Raw genomic sequence first — 27,522 nt, 5'->3', positions numbered from 1 at the left:
TGCAGATCCTACAATTTTCTAAGCTAAGATCAAGCTCCAAGAAAAGTGTCAAGAGTGACCAGAGTCCTAAAGATGCACCAGCCGGCTGCTGTTGGCAGACTTGGTTATGGGTGACTCTTCCCAGAATCTTCAAAACCATCCAATGCTTCAAGTGTTTGCCTTTTCTCTTACTCAGCTCCTGTGGATTAGTAGGTGGCCTCGAGAAGGTGTCAGTTACTTCAGGTGTCTAGGAGAGGAATTGTGCAAGGTAGCTTTCTGCAATAGCTGAGGGCTTGAATCTACAGGCTTAAGGACACCCTCTCAGTCCTCTGTATGATGTTAGTTTATGGCTGACATGCAGAATTAAAGTTGTCAGAGAACCCAGAAACAGATGCAAAAAAAAAAGCACAATTATGAGTTCTTTTGGAAATGCTTCATTAAATCCTGAAATTCATAACAGCTGCAGTGAAGTCCAGGCATAGGTTGTCTTTTCTAAAATCTTTCAGTACAGAATTAGGTGCTTCATAGGGATTTCTGTTTCTGTGTGATTTACTCCTATAAAACAAAAATATAACATTTGTTTTTCTTGTATACTTATACCAACATTTGGCAGACAGACTCTTAAAATTTATGAATCAGCAATCAAGAAAGTCACAAGCTTCAGAGCATTGCTGCACAACCAGCAATGTTTTAGCCAGAGTCTTTATATTTCAGTCCACTGCCTTGTTGATACTTAGAAGGGGAATTAATAACAGGAACTTCATGATGATAATGCATCCTTTTATATTGTGTTTTGTTTTTCTTCCTCTTGACAGGATTTATGAGTGCAGTGTGTTGTGCAGGTGTGACAAACTGATGTGTCAGAACAGAGTTGTACAGCACGGCATTCAAGTCAGGCTGCAAGTGTTTAACACGGAGAAGAAGGGCTGGGGTGTCCGCTGCCTGGATGACATTGACAGGGGGACATTTGTTTGTACTTACTCAGGTAGCAGGAGGTGACCTGTGAAGACATGTAGCATAATTCTCCATCTCCTGTGGTGTGTGCCCTGGATTTTTTTTGAGAATGGGGAAGTATGGGGTTGGAAGAGAAGTGTAATCTTAACTTGCAATATGATCAAAGGGACAGAAGAATTTTGAAGAGCTCTGCTCTGAGATGGTGACAAACAATCAAAACAATATGGGACAAAACCTATCTCAGACTGTTGGTTTTTTTCCCTCACAAATCTGTGCCTCCTATGCTAGGGCTAATTTTCCTTCAGTAAAAATCATAAAACCGTAGGATGGTTTGGGTTGGAAGGACCTTGAAGAACATCTAGTTGCATCCCCACCAGAGGCAGGGACACCTTTCACTACACCAGGTGGCTCAGGACCCCACCCAACCTGACCTTGAACACTTCCAGGGGTGGGGCATCCACAGCTTCTCTGGGCAACCTGTGCCAGTGCCTCCCACCTTCACAGTGAAGAAGTTCTTACTAATATCTAATCTAGACGTACTCTCAGTTTAAAGCCTTATCACTACATGCCCTTGTCTGATTCAGTTTGCATGTCAGCCTATATCGACATCCTAGAATTACAGACAGCATCCATATTTTGCTTTCCCAAGTAATGCTCTTGTATTTGTTAATATAAGTTTGACCTGTGATAGTGAATGTGACTCAGCAAACAAGCATTTAAAAAAGAAAAACAAAACAAGAAAATTTGTCTTTTTCTTTCAGGTAGATTAATGAGCAGAGCTGAAGTATTGAGAGATGCTGAGCAAGAGCTGAAAGAGAAAGGTGCAGTGAATGACAGAGGTCATGACTTTTCTTCCAAAAAAAGAAAACTTGACACTGATAGTTCAGACTCAGTGATCGAACTGGTGCAGACGGATGAAAATGACATTCCTGAGAATGAGGAATCTTTATCTAAGACTGTGGATAATGAAAATAAATCAACTCTGTAAGTTTAGCAAAATAAGCATAAGCATAGCAAAACTAATATTCTGCTATTCTAGAAACTCTATTGTATAACTTAGAGTATGTCCTCATATGAAGGTGGTGGTTTTTTTCTTTCTGAACTTCTTTTTTAATTCCTGATTATTTCTTCTAGTAGGACAAAGTTTTTTCTCTATGTTAATTTTACTTATGTGTACCACTTGTCATTTTCTAGAAATTCAGTTCATCTCTTGGGTGTACTTGATCTGTTTAGGACTAACGGTAATGCTAATTTGAAAGAATTAATAAAATATACTTAAGATAAATTCTTTAAAGATACTCGATGACACTGAAGGGTTTGATAACATATTAGCCACCAACTGTTCTGCCCTTTGCTCCCAGTGTCTAAATCTTTTCTTATTTGTAACATAACCTTTCCTGCCAGAAACCTTAACCTCTCCCGTTAAGAGTCTGACAACACTGCACTTTTGCAGTGAACATGTTTTCATTGTACACTCAGGGTCTCAGAGCCCATCAGAATTCCTCCAGTAAATTCAAATAACTGCATGCATGTGTTAATAGCATGCTCTAGTCTTTTCACATGGAAGCTGGGAGCATGTTTTCTTAAACTTTATTACTTTCTCTGCCGCACTTCTTTGTAAACACTTTCTTTGTACTACTCATAAATGATTGCAAATTCTAAGTCTTTCCATAGTAGAAGGTTATTGTGGATCTTTGAGAAGCAACATGAAATTGCAAATGGAAACTTTTAAAAATATCTGCTACTGTATTCTCATTTGCATTTCAGTATCTTGGAAATTTAGTGAATTCATAATTTTGTAATTTCATAATTATAAGCAATCAGCTAAGTTTTACTTCTGCTAAGTGCTGTTACTAAAAATTGCAGGGAAGGACAGTTTCTAAGTTGCCTTTAGTGCACTGCTATGTTAAATCCCACTAATTTCCTTTCCTGAGAATAAAAATGTTTTCACGTGGGCTATGTAAAAAATAATTCAGAAAAAAAGACTTTGTTATTCTTCCCCTTAAAAAATGACAGTCCAGCTGAACTGAAAAACCTCTGAGAGGACATCAGTGTGCTAAGCTTGACATGTCATTCCCCCAAACAGGTTGCCTTTAGAAGCATATAGTCGTATAATAATGTCACATCTTCTCGTGGCCTCTGTGCACTCTGAGTTTACAAAGGGGTTTAAAGCCTTAAAGAGTAGCATTTCTTGCCATTATCAGTAGCCCAAAAAAGTGCCATAATGGAGATTTTTGTGGCAGGAAAACACACATAAATGTTTTACATTGAAAATTTTCTTGAATAAGAGCCGTTACATATTGCTAGACATTGTACAGATATTAACATTCATTTTGAAACCGGTATTTTCTGCTGCGCTCTGAATGTAGTCCAGATTAATGTGCTGTTAGAGTTTTTAAATGTTTACACCAGATAACTGCTTCCCATCCTTCCTCAACCCTCTCCTGATGTGAGTGACTGAGGTTCTTTTGTGGGAGAGCCTTCTCTAAATCTGTCATATATTGTCCTCCCCCTCTGTCCCCTTCGCTATTCCTTGTCCCCACAACATCTTTGCTTTCCTAGTTGAAAGCTGTACTGTCAAAACTGTTGACAGTAGTAGCAGGAAAAGGCAAAACTCTGTTGGTGCTATATTTTGAGATAATCTGATATAATAACAGTAAAGCTATTTGGTTCTCAGCAGGGCAATTGGAAAAGGATGTAAAAGCAGCTGCTGATCTCTCAAAAAAGTTCGAGCAACTGCTTTCTTACAAATACTATAGAGAACCCAGCCTAGGTTCTCAGTTCTTAAAAGCAAAATATTCAGAGAACGTGGGGTGAGACCAGACTGCAGGCTCTGCTGTAGTTCCTTCTAGAGAAGAGACTGGAACTAGAGACTGTTAGAGGAATGTCTGTTGTGAGAGTTACTTATGGGTCTGTTTGTCTTTTATAATTTCCTTTTGACCTTTCTGTACAGGGTTCATCCAAAGAACTCAAGTAATGCAGCTGCGAGAAGGCCTGGAACTAGAGCACTTGTTTTTCGCAATCACCAGCTAAAAATGGTAATAAGTGGCTTTAATAGATTCATTTTTTACTGTGCTGAGTATGTATGTTAATTTTGACATTTTCATCTTGCATGTTTAGATAGTTCTAATGACCTTTCTTCATGAGATTGTGTCACACCGTGAGCTAGGCTGCCATGCTGGAACCTGCACCCCATCCCTTCTCCATTATCAATCCTTCAACATGTTCCCCCAGACCAGCACTATCTACTCTCACAGCCTTTCCTTCTCCACCTGTGCCGGTTTGGGCAAATTTGGAAATAATCCTCTGAGAGAAGACAGGTTACAACCATCCCTCCCCCACCAGGTTCAGGAAGAAAAGAATTTTCCTCGAAGGAAAGTGAAAGAGATAAAAACGATTTATTTAACAAACACACAGAAAAGGATAATAATGCTAAATAATGAAACCTCTCGCTCTGCTGAGAGAAAACCTGGGAAAATTTCAGAGTCCTTCTGTAGGTAGCCTCTCTCCTCCTCCTCGGAGCTGGGATGGGGTGGGGCCCCCTCCTCCAGGGTCTCCACCTTGGTGGGAAAAGTCCCGATGTGTTCTGATGTTGAAACAGTCCAAAAAAAGAAGAAGGGAAAAAAAAAGGAAGTCCCAGGAAAACAAAAGTTCAACTCTCCATCTCACTCTCTGGAGAAAAAGTAGCTGAGAACTGGCTGAGAAAGCAAGCCGAGTGCTTCCCTGCGCTCTTGCTCTCGCCGCTGCTGAACGCAGAGAGGAGTCTCTATCTCTGTGTCCTTGAAAACAAACTGCTTTGAAGAATTTTGCTGGGTTTTTTCTCTCCCCCCTCTCAGGCTCAGTTTAAAGGCATAGAAAGGCACAAAATTAATTTCTGGGCATAGGGCAGCGATATGGGATACAACATCATAAAGTCACCCCAAGACACCACCCTTCCCTTACACTCCAGCCTCAAGAGCCTTAAGTAATTATTCTCCTCCTGCACCCCTTGTAACTAAGTACAGGGTTAGGGGGTCAGAGTAATAATATTTTTGTGATGTGCTCCCAAAGAATGGCATAGCAGGGAGAGAAGAAAATCTCAGGATGTCTATGCAGTTTTCTCATACAGTGGCAGAGTTGGGAGAGCTGATCTGAGTGTGACTCCTGACCTTTCATGAGTGTGACATGTTGTCACGTTGACACGTGCAAAGGAGGAAAACTGGTGTGAACTTATGCTGTAGGTTTTACTGGATTCATTGCCTGTAAGAAATGCGTATGGGATTTTCATGCTAACATTATGCAGTACTGTCCATTCCAGAACTCCCATAACTAATTGCCTTTTTGTGACAGGAGAGGAGAAATTCTGCCACATCCAGTCATTTCATTGAAACTGTGTAAAAAGCATGTTTGGGATTTGGCTGGGCAACTTACAATTCTGGTGAAATTGTTGGGACTTAAGCACTTATTTACATGTCTTATTGACTGGGGGGCTCTTTCCTGGTTATTTTGAAGGATAATTTGAAATTAAGATAAATGTTACATTGCAGTAAATGTATTAACTTTTCCAATTCAGCCACAGCTATACATTACAGTAGATTGGAAAATTCAGCCTTGGAGTTCTAAAAGCCACTTGCTGTGCCCTGTTGGCCCAGAGTTGCATACAGCAAAATCACATCACAGCCTTTTCATTTGATACACAGGTGCACAGTGCCAGCTCAGATGAAGATGATAGTTCTCAGATTCATCAGTCAAGCAAAACAAAACTAACCAGTGGAACAAAGAAAGGAAAAGAAAGTAGGTTTGCAGAGCTCTACATACTGCATGCTTTGTACAGTTGTGTCCCACCAGGTGATAGAATTCAGTGTAGACAGTTTGGGCAGGCCTGTTCTTAGAGTAGAACAATGTTGTCAGTAGATGTTGGGACATGTTGAACTGTCCCAACAGCAGCTTCTCAAATACAGTGCAATTGTGGGAAAGCCAGTCTTGCAGATCTTGCTGTGTCACACCCAGTACCTGTTCCAGCCAACAAAAATTGAACAGGATATAATGCTCAGGTGGGGGGACCTCAAGCTGGAGAGGGGCAGTGTGAAACTGATGCTATTTGCACATGCATCTTTCTTCTGTCTTAATTACAGTTTGTGACTCTCTTGGGAGTTAAGGTGGAGAATGATAAAAAAGGCTACATGGAAGAAGTCAGTCTGGAGTGGGATTTGAGAAGAGGGAGACACTAGGTCACTCACAGACACCTTGAGCAAGTGCTTAAGGCACCAAAGCAGGAAACAGTCATTTGTGGGAGGATTGATGAGAGTCATGGAAAAGTTGTGTTACAGACTTGTAGATAGCAAGGAAGCTGCTTAGATTTTGGAGGATGTGGGAAAGAGTGGGTGGGTAAGAGTTCAGGGCCAAACAAGGGTAAGGCTCTGGCCTTAAACTGGTGCTGAGAAATAATATACATGTCCATTGACAGAATCCACCCAGCAGCAGAAGGAAGAACATCTGATGGAAATTGGACAGACTGGCTCTGCTGATGTGGACAGTGCAGGATGCAAAAGAAAGAGTCTGTCACTGCAGGGCATTGATTGTGGCAAGTCAGGTGTGCTGAATGACATGTGTATCGTGAGGCCATCTAACAATGCACCCCTAAAAGCTGACTGCAAAAAAGAAAATAGCAGGCAGTCAAAACAAGATGCACTTTGTGAGGAGGCTGATGGTGATGGGATGCTTCCCAAGAATGCTAATGAAGAAAATATTTACGTACTGGATGCCACAAAAGAAGGAAATGTGGGTCGTTTTCTAAATGTAAGTACTAAGTTGCATGGATTCTCTTTGTTGTGTCTGCAAATACATCATTTACTTATTTAAGCTTAAGCTAGAAAGCTTTTGCACATAAACAGTATGTGTGGTAGGTGCATGACAAGAGAGGCGCATGTGGTGCTCCCTGCAATCACAGGTGACAGGACAGTAGGTTGGGTCACACCAGCTGTTTGTGCCTCCATAAGCTGATACATGCTATGTACCAGCTGCAGTTTTTGGCACCATTGGCTTCCTGAGAAACATACTCCCCAGTAATGAGTGACAACTTTTTCCTGATGGCCTTTCTTGGGGGTTCAGAGAGCAAATAGCACATTTTGTTGAGCTGCATGCCTTCTCCCAGCCTTGTTTATTTTGTTCCCCAGCCATTGCAAATTCTAGTTTGTGCTGGTTTAGGACAGGTGTTGTGTTATTGTACAAACCTTCCCTACTGTTCAATCATAGGTTCAGAAAGTGGTGTGTCATACTGTGTACGTGTCTGCTAAATAAGTCTCTCAGTTTTGACTTGCCAAGAAATAAATAGCAATGAATTGCCAAGTACCTCCAGCTAAGACAAATGATTCATAGACACATCTGCAGCTAAAACAAATGATTCATAGACACATCTACATCACATCCTGTACTTGGTCAGCACAAAATCGTTTAATCCATTGCTTGCTCCCTAGCACTGCTGCCCTGGCAATGGCATTGGGTAATAAACATTCTGTGTGGGCTGGAGAAAGGAAGGAGGAAACTACCTTTAGTAGTGACAGATAGTGACACAAAATAGTTTTTTCAGCCAACGATGTGGTGTTGGACTGTTTCTAATTCAGATTTTTCCATTTTACAGCACAGCTGCTGCCCAAATCTCTTTGCACAAAGTGTGTTTGTAGAAACTCACAACAGAAGTTTTCCATGGGTGGCATTCTTCACAAACAGGTGAATTTCTGGAATTTTAATGTTGTTCATTCAAGGCACTAGGGGACAAAAGCAGTGCTTAGTTATTAGGACATAATTACACTGAGGGGTGGGGCAGATGCTTAGATTATGAAAGCACAAAACTACCTTCTTATTGGTGACTTCTTATTGTGCACTGAAGACAGAAGAAATAGAACTTGTTGATTATCACTAATGAGTTTTTCTTCAGTTTTGCACTGAAATGTAAAGTAGGGAAACTTAATTTTGATGTGTCCACTTCACTGATATCTTCTTCAGTGGAGAAATAGGTTTAACTCAGCATGGTCATTTGGAAAGCCACGATTCACTCATCCCACTGTTGTGTCTCAAGGAATGGCCGCCAGATCTGGGTCCCATAGGGCAGGATTGAACCCCACAGGATATTAAGGTTGAGACACTTTGTGGGCCAAACAAGCTGGCTTCAGTCCTTGTCCTCACAGCTATCAAGACAAGCAAGTGGTCTGGCATGTCATGGGGATGTGACAATAGGATACTGAGAGGTGAAAATTGTCGCTGTTGTACCGAGAAAGGCGAAAAACGACATGAATCCAGTTTCAGGATAAGTGGCCAAAACGGCTATATTTAATTATATAAATCAGCTTATATAGCTTTGTTTACAAGGATGACGTGACACCATTGGTCCCTTGATCAACCACCTTCTAGAATGATTAGTGGAGGCTTTACAACACCCATTCAAAATATTTTCTTCAATATACCATAACAGCTTGGAAAACAAGTTCACAGCTGTGCAATAAAGTCTTGGTTTACAAAAATCTCAAACCGTTTCTCAGCTAGCTTGCATGAGAAGGAAAAACTTCACAAGATGCTACAGCAGCTGGAAAATTCCTCTGCTCCTAGCTTTTTAGTATCCACAGAAAATTTGTTCTGAAAGTAAAAGATGCAGGTATTTCCTTAGTGTCTAAGAGAAAGGGAGGTACAGAGAGCTGGTACCAGTGAGACACAAGATGGCAGCAGCTAAACCCAGAAGAGGAAAGATTAATTTTATTAATTAAGTTAGCTGATGTGCATGCCAGCAGTAGTACTAGGTGAGAATACAACAGAGAGGAGAGGCTTTGTTCTGACAAACCAGTTCCAGGGAACACTGATCTTTTGTGGAGCCTTGCAGCTCTGCTCCATGCTGACACAGATATTGTGGATTGCACTGGGAGGTTTCCAAGAACTGTGAAGACAATGTTTTGAAATGTGTCAAAAAAAGGTTTTGTTTTAGCTAGAGTCTTTCTTGCTCAGGTACTCAGTAAAGAAGTGTAGTGGGACTGAGGCCAGTAGTGAGAGGTAATAGAGACCAGCAAAGACACTCAGGGAAGAAGACTGTTGAAGGAGAGTTCCCCTCACTGGCTCTCCGTTTTCTGGGCATCACCCTTTTACAACTTTTCTAAATTAAGGACGTCATCTGAAACATTGAGCTTAATTGTGTTCCTTCCATGAACTTGCCCAGTCACCTTTTTATTTGGTTTACATGTCTGGCCTCTAAAACATCTCAAGTCAGCAAGTCCCAGGCTGCAATTTTGTGCTGTATGAAAAGTCCTCATTATTTGTTGTCTGTCTGCTGCCTGGGAATTCACTGGATGTCCCCTATATCCAGGGAGAAACATCAGAGAATTACTCTCTTCATTACAATACTCATATTTTACTACATTTTCCATCAGTTGTCCATCAGCATCTTAGTCTCAGGTATTTAGTTTGGCATTCATTTTGGACAATGAATTTCCTACCTTAGACATTTCTTCTATTGTACTGTCAGAGCAGCTGGTTCATGAGGAGCGTGTGTTTAATTCTGAGTCTTGGGCTTTGTGCACATAGTGCAATTGCATTAAAATGTAGCTTGTCAGACCAAAGATGACAGTCTTCAACCACTTATCTAGAGATCTGTTCAAACTTCAGTGATGCACTGTACATAGGAAAAATAACAAAACCATGTTGCTCGTTTAGATGTATCACTTACATGGTTTTCCTTTCTTTTTTTTTTCTTTTTTTTTGTTTTGTTTTGTTTTTTGTTTTGGGGGTTGGTTTGTTTGTTTGGGGGTTTTTTTGTTTGTTTTTGTTTGGGTTTTGGTTTTTTGTTTGGTGGGGTTTTTTTGTTTGTTTGATTTTTGTTTCTCAGAATTTCCCTCTAAGTTAGAGCACATTGTTTAGACTCCAATCCTTTTTGCAATCTCCATAGCTTTGTTAGGCAAAGCAGCACCAGTGTGCCAGAGACTTCTTGTATCCCTTGTTTCTCTCCCAACAAGCTGCCTGTGTGATGCTCCCTGCCCCTTACAATTTTTGGGTTTGAATGTGTGTTGTTGGTGACAAATTGTAAGCACAGTACTGTTTCACTTAGTTCAAACAAATTAACCGAGTGTTTTATTTCTTAGACATGTGAAAGCTGGAACCGAACTCACATGGGATTATGGTTATGAAGCTGGAAGCATGCCAGAGACAGAGATTTCCTGTCAGTGCGGAGTTCAGAAGTGCAGGAAAAAAACCTTATAGGCAAAGCTTTCCTACTGTCAACACATCTTGTACCTGGGGATTTATATGATGGAAGGGATGACTACTCAGTGAACAGCCCTCATTTCCGTGGTGCTAACTGCATTCAGCTAAAATGCCTTTTACCTGATGTTTTTCTGAATTTACATTTAAACGTCACTTTTGTAGTTTGCAGAATTAGAACTGTTTGTCCTAAGAACAGGCATCAAACTTTTCCTAGATAATTTATGTTCTCCTGGTCTTCCTCCTCCCTGCTTCTAATCTGCAAGTAAAGTTCACAGTGCACTGGAAGAATTCCTCCTCCGTGCTATCTGCAGCAGAGACACAACTGATGAGAGCAGCAGGTCCTTGGTGCTTTCTGTGCTCCTCCACAGGTCTGAGTTAGCAAAACTCAGGTTTCTGAAAATCATTATGAATGCAAGGCTGCCTGTGTGAGCACTAGGAGTTGTTAAAATACACCTAAGCCTGATGGATCTGGTGGGACAGATAGTCCTGAACAGAGATGGAATAAGACAGAACAGTTCCGCAGAGCTGTGTTTGTGCTACAAAGTGGGCTGGACAAGTCCTGCTGCAGCAGGAGAAAAATGACTGGATTTTGTTGGATTGCACCCCTCTCCACGTTTGTGACACACAGAGAAATCCAATGTATCTCATCTCAGTGCTGTATTGTATAGTGTGGGACAGGTGGGCCACAGAATTCCTTACCACAGTTTGTTGGTAAGAGAGAAACAAGCTACATTAGGAGACACAGAGTGCAGATGCAGGAGGTGGCTCTGAAATGGAGCAAGGGATGGATGTGTGGCTTTTGAATGTGTTGTAGCATTGGGCAAGCAAGGAGGTGTTGCAGATGAGCAATTTAGATCCTTGAAGAACCACTGCCAAAGGTTTAAAAAAAACCTGATTTTATTAAAAACGTTGTAAAAGTAAGACTTAACATAGTTTGATAGCAAAGTTCACTCTGTTACTGCAGAGGATATAGCAATGATTTAAAGTTATCAATACAAAATCTAGTGCACTGTAATACAAAGCTATGTGTGACATCAGTCTTACCAGAGATCTGCAGTTGGTCAGGGGTTTCTCAGCCTCAAGGAGTAACATTGAGAGGTATCCCAGCTCACAGGGACATCACTGCCATACAGCCAGCTGATTAGCATGAAAGCTCAAAAAAAAGGCTCATTCAGGCTGTCATTTATGGAATAAAGTGGTTGGCTTGAAGTCAGATTACCTTTGTTGGAGAAGGTAAACATGAGAGTCTTGTACCTGCACTTTTTCTTTTTTCCTTGATAAATGAGTCTTGGAAGGACCACCTGCTATTCATGTGTTAATTGCATGATTGGTATCCCAGATTCCAAGCCCATTTGCCTCAGTGCTCACCATGTCACCCTCTTCCTGTGCGGGTTTTCAGAGAAATGGTTGGAACAAATGAAGGTCTTGGCCTGGTTATGTCCAAGCCTATACTGCAGAATGAAGGAGAAGCAGGAACCAGTTCTCAGCCCTGAGGCCAGGAGGCAATGGACATCTTATGCCCACATGGCTTAGGGTTCTCTTTTAATTGGATTGTATTTGTGCTGTGTAACTGTGGACAAACATGGTATCTGTGGCCCTAAGTGGTTTTTTTTAGTTTGTTTTGGATGCTTCAAGCTTAAAATTCATGGGGTCGTGCTGCAACACAGGATGCTCTTGAATTTCTCAAGTCTCAGCATGCATGCGGAGTTTCAGTGTGTTAAAAGTGGACCTTTAAGAGAGATAACAGATCTGTGAACCATTCTGCTTACAATGAAACCTCAGCTCTTCTCTGCCAGAGTTTGACTTATCCGGCAAGCAAACGTCTCCTCGGCTTTGGTCCCAGTCATCGCACTCTGGGTTTGCGTGGGCTTTCACCACCCGCCTTCAGGGATAAATGTAGAAGAGTGGAGTTACCCCAGTGTTGGTGCAGTACCTCTTCACAGGGTCAGAGCCACCCACTCTTGCCCTCATCAGCCACTCTGTCATTGCAGCCCCTGTGTTAGCTGAAGACAGTGCTCAGCTCCTTTTCGCTTCATTTAAGATCTGTCTCCACTCAGAGGGAATATGCCTTGGGATAAACATCTTTCAGTGTTAACCAGAGACATGCCAAAGTGTGTGACAAACCCATGGGTAACCCAGGAGTGGTATTAGCCTTTTAAACAAGTGAAAATGCAGAAAACATCTGTGTCTATGCTTGACTTGAATGTGGAAAAGAAGATGGGAATGTTGTTAAAGCAGTGGGGGGGAGAAGGTACATTTTACTGCTGTTGATTATATTTTCCAGATCAGTGGTAGGAATTAATGATACTGGGCTGATGAGGAAAAGCCCTGTTTCTTGATGCAGGAAAACAGACCTAATGTTTCAGAAGATGCAGCACTTATTTGCTCCATGTGGTCTGCACATATGGGAGAGCCTGCTGTGAGCATAGATGTCACAGAAGCTGTGTGTATGAAACAGGGATTTTTGGCTAGTTAGGTTTATCACGTCTGTCTCCAGGCCGGTGCTCCTTCATTCTCCTCCTCCAGGCCAGAGATCATAACCTATCCATGAGCAAAACCACCTTACAAGGTGTGATTTCTGCCTTCTTCTGCAGCATTACTAGAACAGGTTCTGCTGAGGGTGTCCTGCAAGTATCCTCTGCAGGTAATAGCCACAGGAGTGCTCCCCTGAGCTTGCTCTCTGCTCTGCTGTCTGTTCCTCTGCTTGTAACAGCTCGCAGATGGGGATGTTTCTGAGCACAGCCCCTCGTGTCGCCTGTGCTTTAGCAGAGCAGTTTGTAAAAGCACTGAGCACAAGCACTGATGGAAAAACAGGTGAAGATATTCCAAGTGAAGTACTCAAAAGCACCTGTGGAATGACACATTTGGGATTTCTCGTCAGGCTGTTGGGGGTATCAAAAAAGAAGAGGGCTTGATGGGAATTAGTTGCATTGAGATATGAACCACAGTTCTTACAGTGAGCAGGACAGTGAGCAAGACGGTCCCAATGGAGGGACAGTAGGGATGTGAGGATGTATAAGGGCCTCATGGAAATAAATATTAGTACCTAAGATAAGCATACAAATGCAAAGGCAGCTGAAGATCACTTACGGTACAGGTATAAAAGAAACTGGACTGGAGCATATTAATGGATTTTTTTTTTTTTTTTGACAAAAAATCGCTGAGCACCAATTTCCAGCTCTATGTATTTCAGCAGAACTATATGGCTCAGTAGCACAGCACTTGGAGGAAGAGATCACAAAGGTTTTGGACTTGATTTTCATCCGCAGTGAATGTTTTCCTGTGTTGAAGCACAGATTTATGTTTGGTGCATAAGATTTATGCACTTGTGGATGCATGAATCATGTTGACTCATTTGAGTATCATCTAGGTAATAGATCTGGGAATTGGAATTGTATAGCAGCATTTGGCTAATAGACATAGTCTAATTCCAAGCCTGGACACAGGGATCTTAGCTCTGATATGCTGCATCTGGGCAGGTGCAAAGGGATTTTGGAAACCAGCTGGACTGATGCCAGCAGTGCTGAAAAGCCAAAGCCGATCTAGCTGGTAAAGGGAGCTGATCTTAAAAACTCCATGTTGTGTTTGGTGTGGCCTCCTGATGAGCTAGAACATGCCTGTTAATGTGGCTGGTGAGCTTGCTGGGGGAGGTTCAACAAGACCAAGTGCTGGGTCCTGCACTTGGGTCACAACCCCTGCAGCGCTCCAGGCTGGGGGAAGAGTGGCTGCAAAGTGACCCAGCAGAAGAGGACCTGGGGGTGCTGGTCAACAGCAGCTGAATGTGAGCCAGAGTGTGCCCAGGTGGCCAAGAAGGCCAATGGCATCCTGGCCTGTATTAGCAATAGAGTGGCCAGCAGGAGCAGGGCAGTGATTGTGCCCCTGTACTTGGCACTGCTGAGCCCACACCTCAAATCCTGGGTTCAGTTTTTGGGCCCCTCACTACAAGAAGGACATAGGGGCTGGAGCGAGTCCAGAGATGAGCAGCAGAGCTGGTGAAAGATCAGGAGCACAAGTTCTGTGCGGAGCAGCTGAGGGAGCTGGGGATGTTTAGTCTGGAGAAAAGGAGGCTCATGAGTGACCTTACGGCTCTGTACAACTGCCTGAAAGGAGGGTGTAGCCAGGGCGGGGTCGGCATCTTCCTCCTGGCAACAACTGACAGGAAACTGCACCACGGGAGGTTTAGCTTGGACAGTAGTTCTGTGATTCTGTGAAAAGTGAACACGGGGCTAGGGAGGGATGCGGGCTATCGCCTTTTCCATGGAGAAAGCCCTCGGGAAATGGCTGCCCGACGGCATCCCGCGGCAGCGCCTGGCACGGGAATCGAACCCGCGTATCCGATCCGTGACCCCCGGCACGCCCGAACGCGCGGGGGGGGCCCCGGGCGCGCCTCCCTTATCAGGTGCCGGCGCCGCAGCGGCACGCGTTCCCCCAGGCGCGCGGGGGCTGCAGCCAATCAGCGGCGGGCGGCTGCGCGGGGCGGGGCAGCGGCGGGCCCACCGCGCATGCTCTGTGTGCCGGCCGGGCACGCTCACTTCCGCGCGGGAGAGTTGAGGGCGGGGGAGGGGGCAGAGGGAGTGACAGCTCGCGCGGGCCGGGCCGGGCCGCGAGCGGGCGGTAAGTGCCACCGCGGGCACGCGGGGCGGGGGGGGAGCGGGGAGCGCGCGGGGCTCGGCGCCTCCTCAGCGCTGGTTACGCACCCCCGGTCTCCCCGCAGTGTCCGTGAATGGACCCTGCCGGAGGTCGGGTAGAGCTGGGGGGGGACGAGGGGGGGCCATGAGGCGGCACCGGGACCCCCGTGAGGGCGGCACCGGGGGCCCGAGTAGGAATTGGGAAGAAATTCTTTACTTGTGAGAGTGGTGAGGCACCGGCACGGGTTCCTCAGAAAAGCTGTGGATGTCTCGTCTCTGGCGATGTTCAAGGCCAGGTTGGACGGAGCTCTGAGCAACCCGATCTAGTGAAAGGTGCCCTGCCCACGGCTGGGGGGTTGGAACAAGATGGTCACAAGTGAAAGGTGATCAGAAAGACGGCTTTGTTCTTGTTCCTTGAGAAATCTGGATGTGTTTGTTTTGTAATGACTTGGGGAGAATGGGAAGGGGAATGTAGGTCGCGTCTGAAATCTCGATGTCCATGACATCTCCAGCCGTGCTTCTTTCCCCACAAAGTGCAAATGAGGGACATGGTGAGTGTGGGGTAACAGGTGTGTGATTTCTTTCTTTCTTCCTACTTCCATAGATCCAATCCTGCACTGCGCTGGAAAGAAGAGGAGAGCAGAGCAGGAGCTGAGGCAGTGGGTTTCAATAGCATGCTGGAAGTCAGGGGACTTGGGTTCTTTTCCTTACTCCCCTATGGATATACTAAGTGAGATTCTGTGCCTTAGCCTCCTCCTGTGTAAAAGATGGATATTTACATGAAAGGATGCTTTCAGAGCTGGGTCTGGAGAGCAATTACTTAGACAAACTGATAAAGTTTCAGCAGGATTGCTGAAATTGAAAGTGGCATAAGCCATATGCTCTTGCCAGCACTGTTCTTGTCCCTTTCTACTTTCTGTTTCATTTCCCCTTCTCTTCTTTTTAGTCACTGTTGCAGAAAAAAAAAAACCAGCCCTGCTTCTAGGAAATGGCCCACGTACAGAAGTGGCCAGGTGTGACTGTTCCTTTCAGCTGCCACTCTGTCTTCTGTTTTGCAGCTTCATTTGCTCTGTCATGAGTGGAGGGCAGCAGAAGGGCCCCCAAATCTTACAGCTGAATTAGTCCCCCTGGGTTCCGTGTGGTGGTGACAGTGGAAGCGAAGTGTTGCAGAAGGACTTTGTGACAGCAAGGGATTGACTGTAAAACAGCAGGTGAAAATCCAGCACTGATAAGTGGAAGATGATGGATGTGTCAGAGAAACAACCATAACGCTGATGCCCTCCCTGCTATCTGATGTCACTTAGGAAAGAGATCTGGAGAACTATAATACTCTGTAGTACTGGTCTAGTTGACAGAGTGGTGTTGGGTTATTGTTTGGACTTGATCTCAGAGGTCTTTCCCAACCTGATTGATTCTGTGACAAGTATGTGAGTCTCACTGAAAGGCGTCCCTTCTGGGAGGGCCAGGAGGACAAACCAATGGATCTGTCCCTATGATTTCTGTGTCAAATTCTCACCCTCCAGTTACATACAAATCAGGGTACTTCTGTGCCTTCCATTGTTTGTGGTCGCATTGCATGAAATACCCTGGAAGTGCAGTTGGTGCAAAACATTTCCTGGTAAGCAAGAGAAAGAACAAGACCACACAGCTCCCATGCTGCCTCTCGTTCCTCCCCAAAGCTGTGGCAGCACAAACCCCCAGCTCTCCACCCGGTTTTGTCTGCTCTGATCACCATGGGCCCCATTGTGTGTTGAGCTTTGTGTTTTCTTCACTGCTTTGTGCTTCCAGGATAGTTCTATGGAATTGTCAGCTCTGTGCTCAGAAGCAGTCTAAAATGTGATTGGAATAGTAAGAATTATTAAGGAAAGAAGAAAAATACAGAGTGACATTGTGACTTGGCAGTGTGAATGGTAGTCCATCCTTTTGTAGGTGGTTTGCTCCTCTTCAAGTGTAACCAGAGGAGTAGAGAAGGGATAGAGAAGTGACAAGGGATAAAAACTGCATACCAGCTTCTGTACAAGGAAGAGCTAAATATTTCAGATTCCTCAACTTGAAAAAGAGACAGCAGGACAAATAGTAACAGCAATGCTGTCATGAGTACTACTGAAAGAGTGGGGTAAGGAATAAAGATTTCTTGCCTTTTCGGGGAGATCCAGGGGTGTCAGCTGGAATCCCTGAGTGGCAGGATTAAGGCCTGCAAAAGCAAGGCATTGTTCAGATGAAATGTAATTAAACTGTGAAACTGGAAACCTGCCCTTAGCCTCTCCCTTCTTGCGTAGGAGCAGCCAGCCAGATCCATTGCCCCGTTGATCTCTATATCCTCTTCCTGGTAGTACTCTGTAGCAGAAGGCTCAGGAGGAGCACAGGCTCCTGTGGGGGTGTGTTGGGTTTGCATGGCCAGGTTTTGGGGGTGAGGGGGTGGGGAGGGGCTTCAGGGGTGGCTTCTGTGAGAAGCTGCCAGAAGCTTCTCCCATGTCCAGCAGAGCCAGTGCCAGCCAGCTCCAGGACAGACCCTCCACTGGCCAATGCTGGGCCCAGCAGGAATGATAGTAATGTCTCTGTGATAATACATTTATGAAGGAAAGAAAAAAAGTTATTGGACAGATAAAATTGTGGGCAGAGAGGAGTGTAGTGGGAATATGTAAGAGGAGCAACTCTGCAGGCACCCAGGTCAGTGGAGGAGGGGCAGGAGGTGCTCCAGGCACCAGAGCTGGGATTCCCCTGCAGCCCCTGGTGCAGACCATAGAGAGGCAGCTGTGCCCCTGCAGCCCATGGAGGGCCACAGGGATGCAGAGATCCATCTGCAGCCTGTGGAGGAGGTGGATGCCTGAGAGGAGGCTGTGACCCCGTGGGAGGCCCATGCTGGAGCAGGGTCCTGGCAGGGACCTGCAGACCCATGGGGAGAGGAGGCCACGCTGGGGCAGGTTTCCTGGTAGGACTTGTGACCCTGGGGGGGACCCATATTGGAGCAGGCTGTGCCTGAAGGACTGCACCCTGTGGGAGAGTGACCTAGGTTGCAGCAGTTCATGGAGAACTGCTGCTCATGGGATGGACTCACAGAGAACTTTGTGGAGGACTGTCTCCGGTGGGAGGGACCCCACAATGGAGCAGGGGAAGGACTCTCCTCCCTGAGTGTGGCAGGAACGAATGATGGACTGACCATAACCCCATTCACCATCTCCCTGTGCCTCTTGGGGGAAGAAGGTAGAGTTTGGAAAGAAGGGAGGGGTGAGGGCAAGGTGGTTTTAAAATTTATTTTACTTCTCATTATCCTGCTCTGATTTTGTTAGTAATAAATTCAGTTAATTATCCCTAAGCTGAGTCTGCTTTGCCCATGATGGTATTTGGTGAGGGATCTCTCCCTGTCCTTATCTTAACCCATGAACCCTTTATTATATTTTCTCTCCCCATCCGGTTGTGGAGAGGAGTGATAGAATGGCTTTGGGGGAGTGCCTGGCATCCAACCAGGGTCAACCCACCACAGGGGGACAGGATACGGGGAAAAACGGGGCAGTAGGTGCAGGCTGGCTGCTTCTGCACAGAGCAATGGCCAAGAGCTGTACTTCTACTGCTTCAGGATTCCTACAAAGGTGCTGGAGTAACCCCAAGGCTGACCTTGACTGAGTGTCTTCTGTTCTCCATCAGCACCAGGATTTTTCTGGAGCCTGTAAGAATACCAGGGACTGTAGACTCCACCTTTAGCCCCTTCCTTACAAAATTCCTAGAACTGGATCCTCTGACTGGGCCTGAGCAGGGCTTATGTATCTGCATCGATTCCAGGTATTGCTTTGCTGCAGAGAGCTTTTCCTGTATTCTAGACCATTCAAACAAGCTTGTTCTGCTTTTTAATTTTCTCTATTCTAGTTCTAGTATGTCTTTGTGTTTCTGTTTGTTGGTATTGTATTTGTTTATTGCTCAGGTTCTGAAACTGATATGATGGTCAGTGTATAGATGGGTATCAGAAATCAGTTTCTACCCTGCCTTGCTTACCAGACATAGAAGGACAGAGGGGAAAAAACTCCAGCTGTGTGCAAAGGCAAAGTGACTTGTTGTGACTATAAATAAATTATCAGTAGTGTGAGCCAGAGAGGTGAAAACATTAAAAAAATCCTCTTCTACTCTGGTGGTGTTTTCACTTGGGGCTACCCAGTCTGTTTTATGCAAGGAAGACGGGAACTAATGAAAACAGGTTGTTGAAAGCCTGAAAAAGGTTGCAAAATTTGCTGGACTGTGAGATTTCCTGCCTGTTTTGTACTTGGACCTTACTACCTCTCACTAGAATAATTTAACTTCAGGTCTTCCTATTTCTTGAAAGTAAACACAGGTTTTTCTTCCCCCTAGTCATACAGGAGTTTGTGCTGTCGGAGGTGACATCTCCAACAGAAGATACTTTGGAGTATCACACCTTGTAGGAGTGGGAAGTTGTTGAAGATTTCTGTGGTGGACTTGCACAAAAAACACAGACAAAGTAAAACTCTCCTACAAATGTTGTGGGGTGATGCTCTAACCTGCTGGTGGGGGATGTGTGTAAAGGCTTGTCCAGAAACACTTGGACAGTTTTTGTGGAATAAGTAGCTGGCATCAAAGTTTTGCAGCTGCTGGATAAAAAGAAAGACTGTGTGAAGAAGAGCAATTAAGACTTGAGTGGATATGGCCAGAAAAAGATAACAGGTGTCCCTGGGGCAATTCCCAGGGCTCAGGGAAAACTGTCACTCCTGTTAGTGCTTCACCTTGTTGAGAGAGAATGTTTAAATGTTTCATTTATGATTTTTTTCTTCTGCCCCAATTTACTTGCAGACCTCTCCACTCTACTTTGCTACATCCTTCTTACAGTAAGAAATTAGTGTTTCTTTTTGTTTTCTATGAACTCATGGAAAGCACTGGTGAAGCTTCAGGGTAGCTGCTTTTCTGTCTTTTGTTGACTCACAGACCCACATGTGGCAGCAGTAGGTTAAGAAAACACTGCTATGAGTGATTGCTCTTCTCCAAATAAAAGGAGTTTCACACCTTAGGGCATGACTTGCTGGACTGCTCTTGGATCTGTTTTTGGAGCAGATATTGCCAAGCAAGCTTGAAAACTTTTGTATTACCCCTTATGACTTGTTAGTGACTTTCCAAGAGGAGATAAACCACTCGTTCTCCTGCTCAAATTTCTGGAGCTCCTGGGGTCTGGTTTCCATCCCACTGCTGTGCCAGGAGCGGGCTTTGCCTATTGTATTGGTAGTTGTTACTGGAGGAGCAAAGCACCAAGGGTGAGGCGATGTAGGTGAAGGAGCAGTTAGAGGGCGGGTATTGGCAGGCTCTGCTTTCCTCTGTCCTGCTTTGCCTATGGAAGTTGTCAATTGCTTTGTGTTTTGTCCCAGTTTTACTGCTCCAGGTGCTTTCTGGATAATGGCGAAGATGGTGAGAAGAACGTGTGCATTTTGTTCAGAAGGGGAGGCCGGCTCTGTAATGTACATTGCCACAGAGAGAGATATTGCAGCTCATCAGGATTGTCTGGTGAGTGCCTTCAGCTAGTCAGTACCAAAGAGAAGTGGAGAAGGGATAAGGGGGAAGTTTCCACTGCTTGTCTGTTTTTGATTTTGCAATGATGTCTGGATTGAAAGGCTGGTTACTCAAACCAGCAAGTTTATATTAGATTGAAAAACAGTGAAAAGCAACAGGGCTTGGCCAGGATTTTGGAGTGGGAGAGGATGTGTCTGCACAGCTGGAGCTGTTGATTTGTGGTATTTTCATGTGTGTCTATTGCTGATCAGTGGTCCTAGATGCACACGAAAACACCACAAAGACCACATACAGCCTAGCAATAGGAATAGGTTTTCTTGAGACACTAAACTGTATGAGGATTCTCAGACCACAGAAAGCTGTGTACTTAAACCTTTGCAGGAGAATATCCATATCACTTGATACATGATGGTTAAAAAGCTTGCCAGTCTGTGCCTTATTTAAAATAAGGAATAAAAATGTCAGAAGTTGATTATATAAAAATATTTGTGAAGCTCTAAGTGTGTTGCAGTCCTTCTACTCTTCTTGCCTCCCCTTTATTCTGGAATCTTGGTGGAGCTGGTTCTTGTGTTCAGAATCAGTTACAGCTGCTGTATTCTCCCTTCAGCAAAGGGGAATATAGCTGAGGGCCGTTTAGTGCAGGAGAGTGTGCTAGAACAGCTTTCTGGCTGTTACTGTCCCAGCCTTCTTATTCTCACAATTGTTGTGTCCACATCTTTATTTTTCTGATACCTTTTTTTGGTTGGTTATTTTTTATCAGAATGTTTCATGAACATCTGATACCTCTTTTACAGTGTTACTTGAATGTTTTGTTTGAAACAGGTTTTATTAGGGCTTTAATGTTTCTCCAATGTTAAAACTTTTTTTTCTCTCTCTCTCTCTGTTTTATTTCTCTTTTCTTCTTTCTCCTTTCTTTCTCCTCTCAGCAACTTCACTCATTTCTCTGCCTTAGGCTTCTTTGCACTGTTTGGGATTTTTTGCAGTCAGCTGTCACCTTCTGGCAGACAGACTGTGCCTGCCAGTTGATGAAAGGGTAGCCCCTTTTGTTTAGAATTAGCTACATATAATGTTTAGGAAATAATTGCCAAGAACTTCCCCTTCCTCTCTCATTGTCATGGCTCAGAATTCTGTGGGAATTAAAGTGGCCTGAGTGTGCATGTGTCTGTTTTTCTCCTGGAGTCAACTGTTGTCAGCATTGGGCTGTATGGAAATCTTATTACAGAGAAATGTTGCATCCAGCTGTAGGTCTGAACAACTGAGCACATAACAAGATGTCCAGGGTGTGGAGGTCTTGAGAAGAGCTTCTCATCCTTACTCTGCAATTTCAGATTTTCTTTGTTCATGTTTTTTAACTTTCTCACCTTGTTGTCTTTTCTTAGTTCGTCTTCAGGTTGTGTGAAATCTCCTATGTGGAAGGAGAAACTTCTTTTGACTGCAGAAATGTTTAAGCACAGCTGCTTGTTCAGTGTAGGTGAAACCTCTTAGCACAGAGAAAAATCAACCTCCTTAGGTAGGCCAAGAGCAAGAAGAAAAGATGTATTCCTCGTCTCTTTTCTGCACTGGTGACTGAGTCATTCTTATTTCTTAAAATTGTCTCTTTTCTCTCTAGTTATTTTCCTCAGGATTTGTGGAATCTGAAGATCAGAACCCAGATAATCTGGGAATAAGATTTGATGTGGCATCAGTGGTAAAAGAGCTCAGGAGAGGAAAGCGGCTGGTAAGGAAATATTTCTGAATCTGCAGTTAGTCGTGTCTCGTGGTATTGAAGGTTGTCTGGCCTGTTCTGTGCTTTAAAAAATGCATTAAAATAGCTGGTCCTTCTGATCTCGTAAGATTAGGAAATTACAGGTTTAGTGTTGGAGTCATTGATTTGACATTTGGTTTGGTGAAATTTAGTTCATTCTGTATTAAAATGCAGGTGGGTTTTTTCCTGGCCTTTATGTCCTTAGTCGAAGTTTGTGGATACAAGGAAGCTAGCAGAGAGATTTTCTAGCTTTTTAGTATCCACAGAAGTTTCTTGAGACTTTGGTAAAGAACTAAGCCAGTGCCTAAAACAAAATAATGCAATCCACAATTGTAAAGGGAAACATTTTCTGAGTTTAGCAGAAATAAGGTTATTTGTAAGAGGGGTTTTTTAATTACCTTTGTCTTCAGCTGCCCTCCTCCCTGTACATCCTGGGTGGCACTTTTTTCATTATGAAGTTTGCCTAGAAAACATAAATACAAACATTAATACCAATTAATGTTGAAATAACTTGGCAAAGTTCCTCAGTGCTGTCATATGGCTCTTTGCCTCATTTTACAAATTTATCAGTATGAAATAGAGGTAAGATAGCACAAAATGGCTGAAGTAATGACCAGGGTAGGAGTTTGCAGGAGTGAACTTGCCTGATGAATTACACAGAGGTGACTTGCAATGGAATACTGGATTTCCCCACAGAGGATGGCATTTGCCCTGTCTGGCAGGATTTGGAGTAGCTGCCTATGACGTTTACCTGGTGAACCCCCTCCTGTTACAGGTGTGCAACTTCTGCCGCAAGAAGGGGGCCACGGTGGGCTGCGAGGAGCGCGCGTGCCGCAGGAGCTACCACTTCTTCTGCGCGCTCTGCGACGACGCGGCCGTGGAGACCGACCAAGTCAACGGCGTCTACCGGTACCTCACCGAGTTCTTCTGACTGTCACTGCCAGCACCTGGGGGTGTCAGCAAGAGGGACTTCATTGCATGGGGTTTAAAAGGTTTTTAGGGAAGGAAATAAGTTCTCCTCTCAAAGTGATGCTTGATCCTCTGTGGGAGAGATGTTTTCATTTCACAGGAAAACTTCACTGCAATGGGAGGGAATCTAGTGTTTGAACCTGTAACATACCTGAAAGATCACTAGGCCAAAACTGAGAAAGTCAGTCCTTACTGGCTCTCTAGCTAATCTTCAAGGAGCAAGACTTTTATTGATGTTACTCAAATTCTAAATTTTTTGTTGATTGAGAAGCTCCAGTAAATGTGGTCTGAGCACAGAGCAGGTTACAGCACTTCTAGGTCTGCTCACATTAGGCAAATTCAGGTAATTTTCCCTCCCTATGCTAGCAAAGAACTTTGATTCCCACCAAAGACCTTGTATTTCATGTTGCTAGCATTAACACAATTAAATGTATTCAAAGTAAATTTTCTGTCCTTGTTACAGTGCAGATACTGCAACACATGTTATCAGACAATGAGGCCTGTGGAAAAGAAATATACATGGACTGATTCTTGGTAGATGTTTCAGAGATGTTTATTTCTCCAGCCGCATGGCTGGGTTCTGCTGAGGAACTGCTCAATCCCGGGACCCGAGGGTCCTTGCCCGCGCAGGGGAACACAAAACAACCAATGGGGAACGAGGCTGACCAGGGGCAGGGAAACCCCGTGCCTCCCCCCTGGGGCCCCTCTCCTAGGGCTACGTGGCAGGGGGGAGGGACCCCAACATATCCTGATCATGCTAGTGCCCTTGGGCTGCCTGCATTGTCATTGACAAATGGAACAAATTGTTTGGAGGATGCAGATGAAGGGGTTGAAAAATTGGGGCTTCAGGGACATTTGGAAATGCTGAATTTATAGTAAAGTCTGAGGTGCATAAAAGCCCTGATACTCATTTCTGTGCAAGGTCAGAGAGATCACAGGTCATGTTAGTCTTAGATTAATTTGGGGATCATCTAATCAGTACTTGTGGTGGGCTAGTGCAGTCCTTAGTTGCAGTGGAAGATGGTTCCTTTTGTGTCAAGACATTTGCACTCCTGGCTGGTTCACAGGGCTCTCCATCTAGAATGAGCGTGTCTGTGCAAGGCTGTAAGCCCAGCTTTACAGGGAGGATGGGATGTTTAGTTGAGGCTTGTAAAATCTTTGTGAATCTGCAAAGCTCATGAAAGAGCATAGCTGGGAAGATGGAAACTTTCTATGATCACAGAATAAATGGCTTTCATCTTATAGCTTTAGAAAGGATAACTCAGGCTCATGACGACTGAACTCAAGATGTTGAAAAGCAAGTGGGACTGACAGCAGTCTAGATACAAACTGGTAAAGAAGTGCTTGCATTTACAGTTTGGTTTGGTGGCTTTTTGGAGCTGGTGACCTTGGAGGTTTGGAAGAGAGACCCTTAAAAATGCCTTGTTTTAAATCACTGTGTGACACTTGTAGCCTAGGAAACTAGGCTATAGCATCCTGTGTTGAAGAGCTGGGAAAGGACTGGATTAGATAAAGGTAGTAGGACAGGTTTCAAGGATTTGAACCTAAAGACTTTAGCACAGTAGCAGTGACACAAATAAAGCACAAAAATTGTAGCTAGCTGAAATTATTGGAGAGTAGACTTGAAAAACAGTGGATGTGGACTGATGGCCCCTGCACTTTTTCATGGTGAAATACAACATACTGAAAAGAGAAAATTCCTTTGAGAGGCAGAGCTGGTGTTTTTAAATTCTGAGTTGCCATTGTTGTGATGATGAGTAGTGATCATCAAAACAAATAGAGCAGAATAAAAAGAGAAAGTGTACCATGCTGTGGGACTGGCCAGTAAGAGTAGAGGTGGAGAAATAAGTGCAATTTGCGCTGCTATCTTTCAAAAATGATGGTAGGGAACTGCTTCTAAATAAAGTGACCTGAGTAGTAAAACATATTGTCTCTTCTTTATAAGATATTCTTAGGATGCTTAGGATGGGTTGTTTTTAACTGGAAAAGGCTAGAATTAAAGGGACGGGAAGTACAAAAAACATTCTCCAAAGAGCAGTATTAGAAAATCAGGGTGTAACTAAGCTGTCTCCATTACATAGCTTTCTGATTGCATTATTAGGCATACCTAAATCAGATTTTTGTGCATCAAGACACATTTCATGCAAAAAAAGTTCCTCATCAAGGGAACAGTCTGCATTTCTAAGGGCAGTGCTTCTATTTTTGTTAAAATAAAAGAATTACAATAATTAGAAAATGTCCTAGTAAATGCAGTTCCCTTTAACAATTGCAGCAGTTGTGCAAATAGATCTGTAAGGAAGAGATGAACTAAGCCATGCTCCTGACAAGGCATTTTTGCTTAAAAAGTGATTTGGGATCCTTCTGTAAGAAAGGTGTATTGTAAAAGCTGGTTCATGTTCTCTGCACATTATTGCATCCGAAAGATAAGGAATACTTTCAGATAAATTTGTTGTATTTTGCCTCTTCCAGGGAATTCACATTGCTCTCCTAGAACTAATGAAAATATTCCCATCTCACATATTACTGAAGTCTTTAAGTAACGAATGGCCTGAGCAGCTTTAAGTTACTGGATCTCACGCAGGGGTGCCCTACTAGCTCAGAGGGGCACACCTGAGCACAGGGCAGAGGGAAGGTGGGGCACAGAGATCTCCAGGCAAGTGAGTGCCTGGTGCTGTACGTGGCAGTGCCCTGTGGCGCTGCCAGCTCGTCCTGCAGGGCTGAGAAATGGAAGGTGGCGCTGAGCAGATGTGCCTGAGGAGGCTCCCGGCCTGCGTGGGGCAGGGCGAGGGGGCAGAGCCGCAGTGGCTGTGATGGAGCAGTGTCAGTACTGTGGCATTTCACCTTGGGAGCGTTAATCTCATTTCAGTGTGTCTGCCACAGTGATTGCCACACCCCATGAAATGTGTCTGACTTGGGTTCTGAGCAGTGAGCAGGCCCAGAGAGAGCTGATGGAACTGCTCATTCAGAGCTTCAGTGCTGAGAGTCCACTGAGGCTCTAGAAGTACAGATACAAAGTTGTGCATGCATGGGACTTTAAAGCAGGTGGTTTCTGAGGTGGGTAATGCTGAACAAAAATCCTGATATTTTAACTGTATTTCTGTTTGTGTTCAGTGAAAAGAGGGGAAAATATCTGTTAAAATCAGTCAACATAACTATTTGCATATTCATTAACACTTTTTCTCTTTTTCTTGAAATTGAACTTGAATTTTAGAGTGTTCTGCCCAAAACATGACCCAGGGAATAGGACCAGTCACTATGGTGAGTTTCTTTAATGACTTCATTGATTTAATTTGTTTTAAAAGTTTGCATCCTACAGTCAGTAATTCATATGAACATGATAAATATTACCACCTTCATATTGAGTGGTGGATTTCTAATCTTGCAGGAGTGGTTTGGCTGAGATCCACATGTATGCACAAAAATCAAGAAGGTTTTTTGAAGGAGGAGAAGTTTAAATTTAATCCTCCCCAAATCCCCTTGAAAACAGACTTAAACAACCATGGACCCAATCCTTCATGGAATCATTCTTACTCTTCTTTGGGCAAGTAGGCCCAAGCAGCTTGTAAAATCCATGTGAGACAGGAAAGCCACTAGTTTTTGTGTTTGCATGTAGTGGTTTGGTCCAAAATACTCATTGCAGTTTATCTTCTGTGAGATAAGAATTAGGAGAAACGCAAAGCAGGCACCAAACTTGAAAGAATATGAAAAACTTTATTAACAGACCTAAAAGAAGAAAAAAAAAAATCATACCAGACCTTCAGAACTCTCCTCCTCCCCCCACCTTCCTCCCTTCTCCCAGTGACAATGTAAAAAGACAACCCTTGAGATGTTCAGTCTGTTTACCACTTCCATAATAACCTTGTTCAGTCCATCAGGAAGAGGAGTCTCTCTTGCCCATGCTATGAAAGCATTATCACAACGAGACAGCCACCCGGGTTGGTTCTCTGCTCGCATGTGAGTCCCTTCCCCGACTTGCAGCTTTTCCCACAGCTGCTTTCGAGGGTCTACTCTTGAATTACTGGGGTAGAATTTTAAGGTTGAGCCGTTCAGAAACAAAAGTTCTCTTCACCCATCTCTGGGAGCATTTAATCTCTAAGAACAGAGGCCCTCCTCCTTCCCTGGGAGCAAAGGGTCTTCCTCATCTTCATCTCTAGGACTATCTCTGGGAGCATCTCTAGGAACTGAGGACTTCTCCTTTCCGTTTGGAGCCAAAGTCCTCATCTGGTCCATCTCTCCCTGTCCAAACTTCTCATGAAATTACAGCTGCGTCAGCATCTGCCTATCTCAGCGCAGGTGCTTTTGCTCACGAGTTGAACGCTCCACCCCCCATATCTTCATGAAATTACAGTGGGTACTCTGATGCATCATAGCTTTACAACAGAATTTCAGCTTTAAGCATCTCCTCTTTCTCTTCCCTCAGGGTTTCAGCTCTTCACAGCACTAAAAGGGTTAATCTCACCCAGGCCTTGCAGCTGGAATGTCGATTATCGCTGTTGCTCACATGATCTTTTGCTGGACAGC

General features: G+C 44.1%; 1 protein-coding gene across 1 annotated transcript in view; it reads left to right on the top strand.

Moving 5' to 3' along the window:
• Positions 1 to 27,522, top strand: part of LOC116439862 (histone-lysine N-methyltransferase SETDB2-like) — a 49,520-nt gene that overhangs the window by 8,949 nt on the left and 13,049 nt on the right. Inside the window, exons 8-20 of the mRNA XM_032099903.1 lie at positions 795 to 964; positions 1,695 to 1,917; positions 3,887 to 3,971; positions 5,613 to 5,706; positions 6,380 to 6,711; positions 7,553 to 7,641; positions 10,035 to 10,146; positions 14,588 to 14,769; positions 18,429 to 18,563; positions 20,147 to 20,282; positions 21,898 to 22,005; positions 22,808 to 22,941; positions 26,213 to 26,259. Coding sequence (XP_031955794.1) covers positions 795 to 964; positions 1,695 to 1,917; positions 3,887 to 3,971; positions 5,613 to 5,706; positions 6,380 to 6,711; positions 7,553 to 7,641; positions 10,035 to 10,146; positions 14,588 to 14,769; positions 18,429 to 18,563; positions 20,147 to 20,282; positions 21,898 to 22,005; positions 22,808 to 22,941; positions 26,213 to 26,259 — 1,847 coding nt within the window. The remainder of the gene's footprint in view (positions 1 to 794; positions 965 to 1,694; positions 1,918 to 3,886; positions 3,972 to 5,612; positions 5,707 to 6,379; positions 6,712 to 7,552; positions 7,642 to 10,034; positions 10,147 to 14,587; positions 14,770 to 18,428; positions 18,564 to 20,146; positions 20,283 to 21,897; positions 22,006 to 22,807; positions 22,942 to 26,212; positions 26,260 to 27,522) is intronic.

The sequence above is a fragment of the Corvus moneduloides genome, chromosome 2, assembly GCF_009650955.1.
Source record: "Corvus moneduloides isolate bCorMon1 chromosome 2, bCorMon1.pri, whole genome shotgun sequence".
Lineage (NCBI taxonomy): Eukaryota > Metazoa > Chordata > Aves > Passeriformes > Corvidae > Corvus > Corvus moneduloides.
The sequence above is the reverse complement of the archived record's forward strand: the minus strand, read 5'-3'. Positions and strand labels throughout refer to the sequence as shown.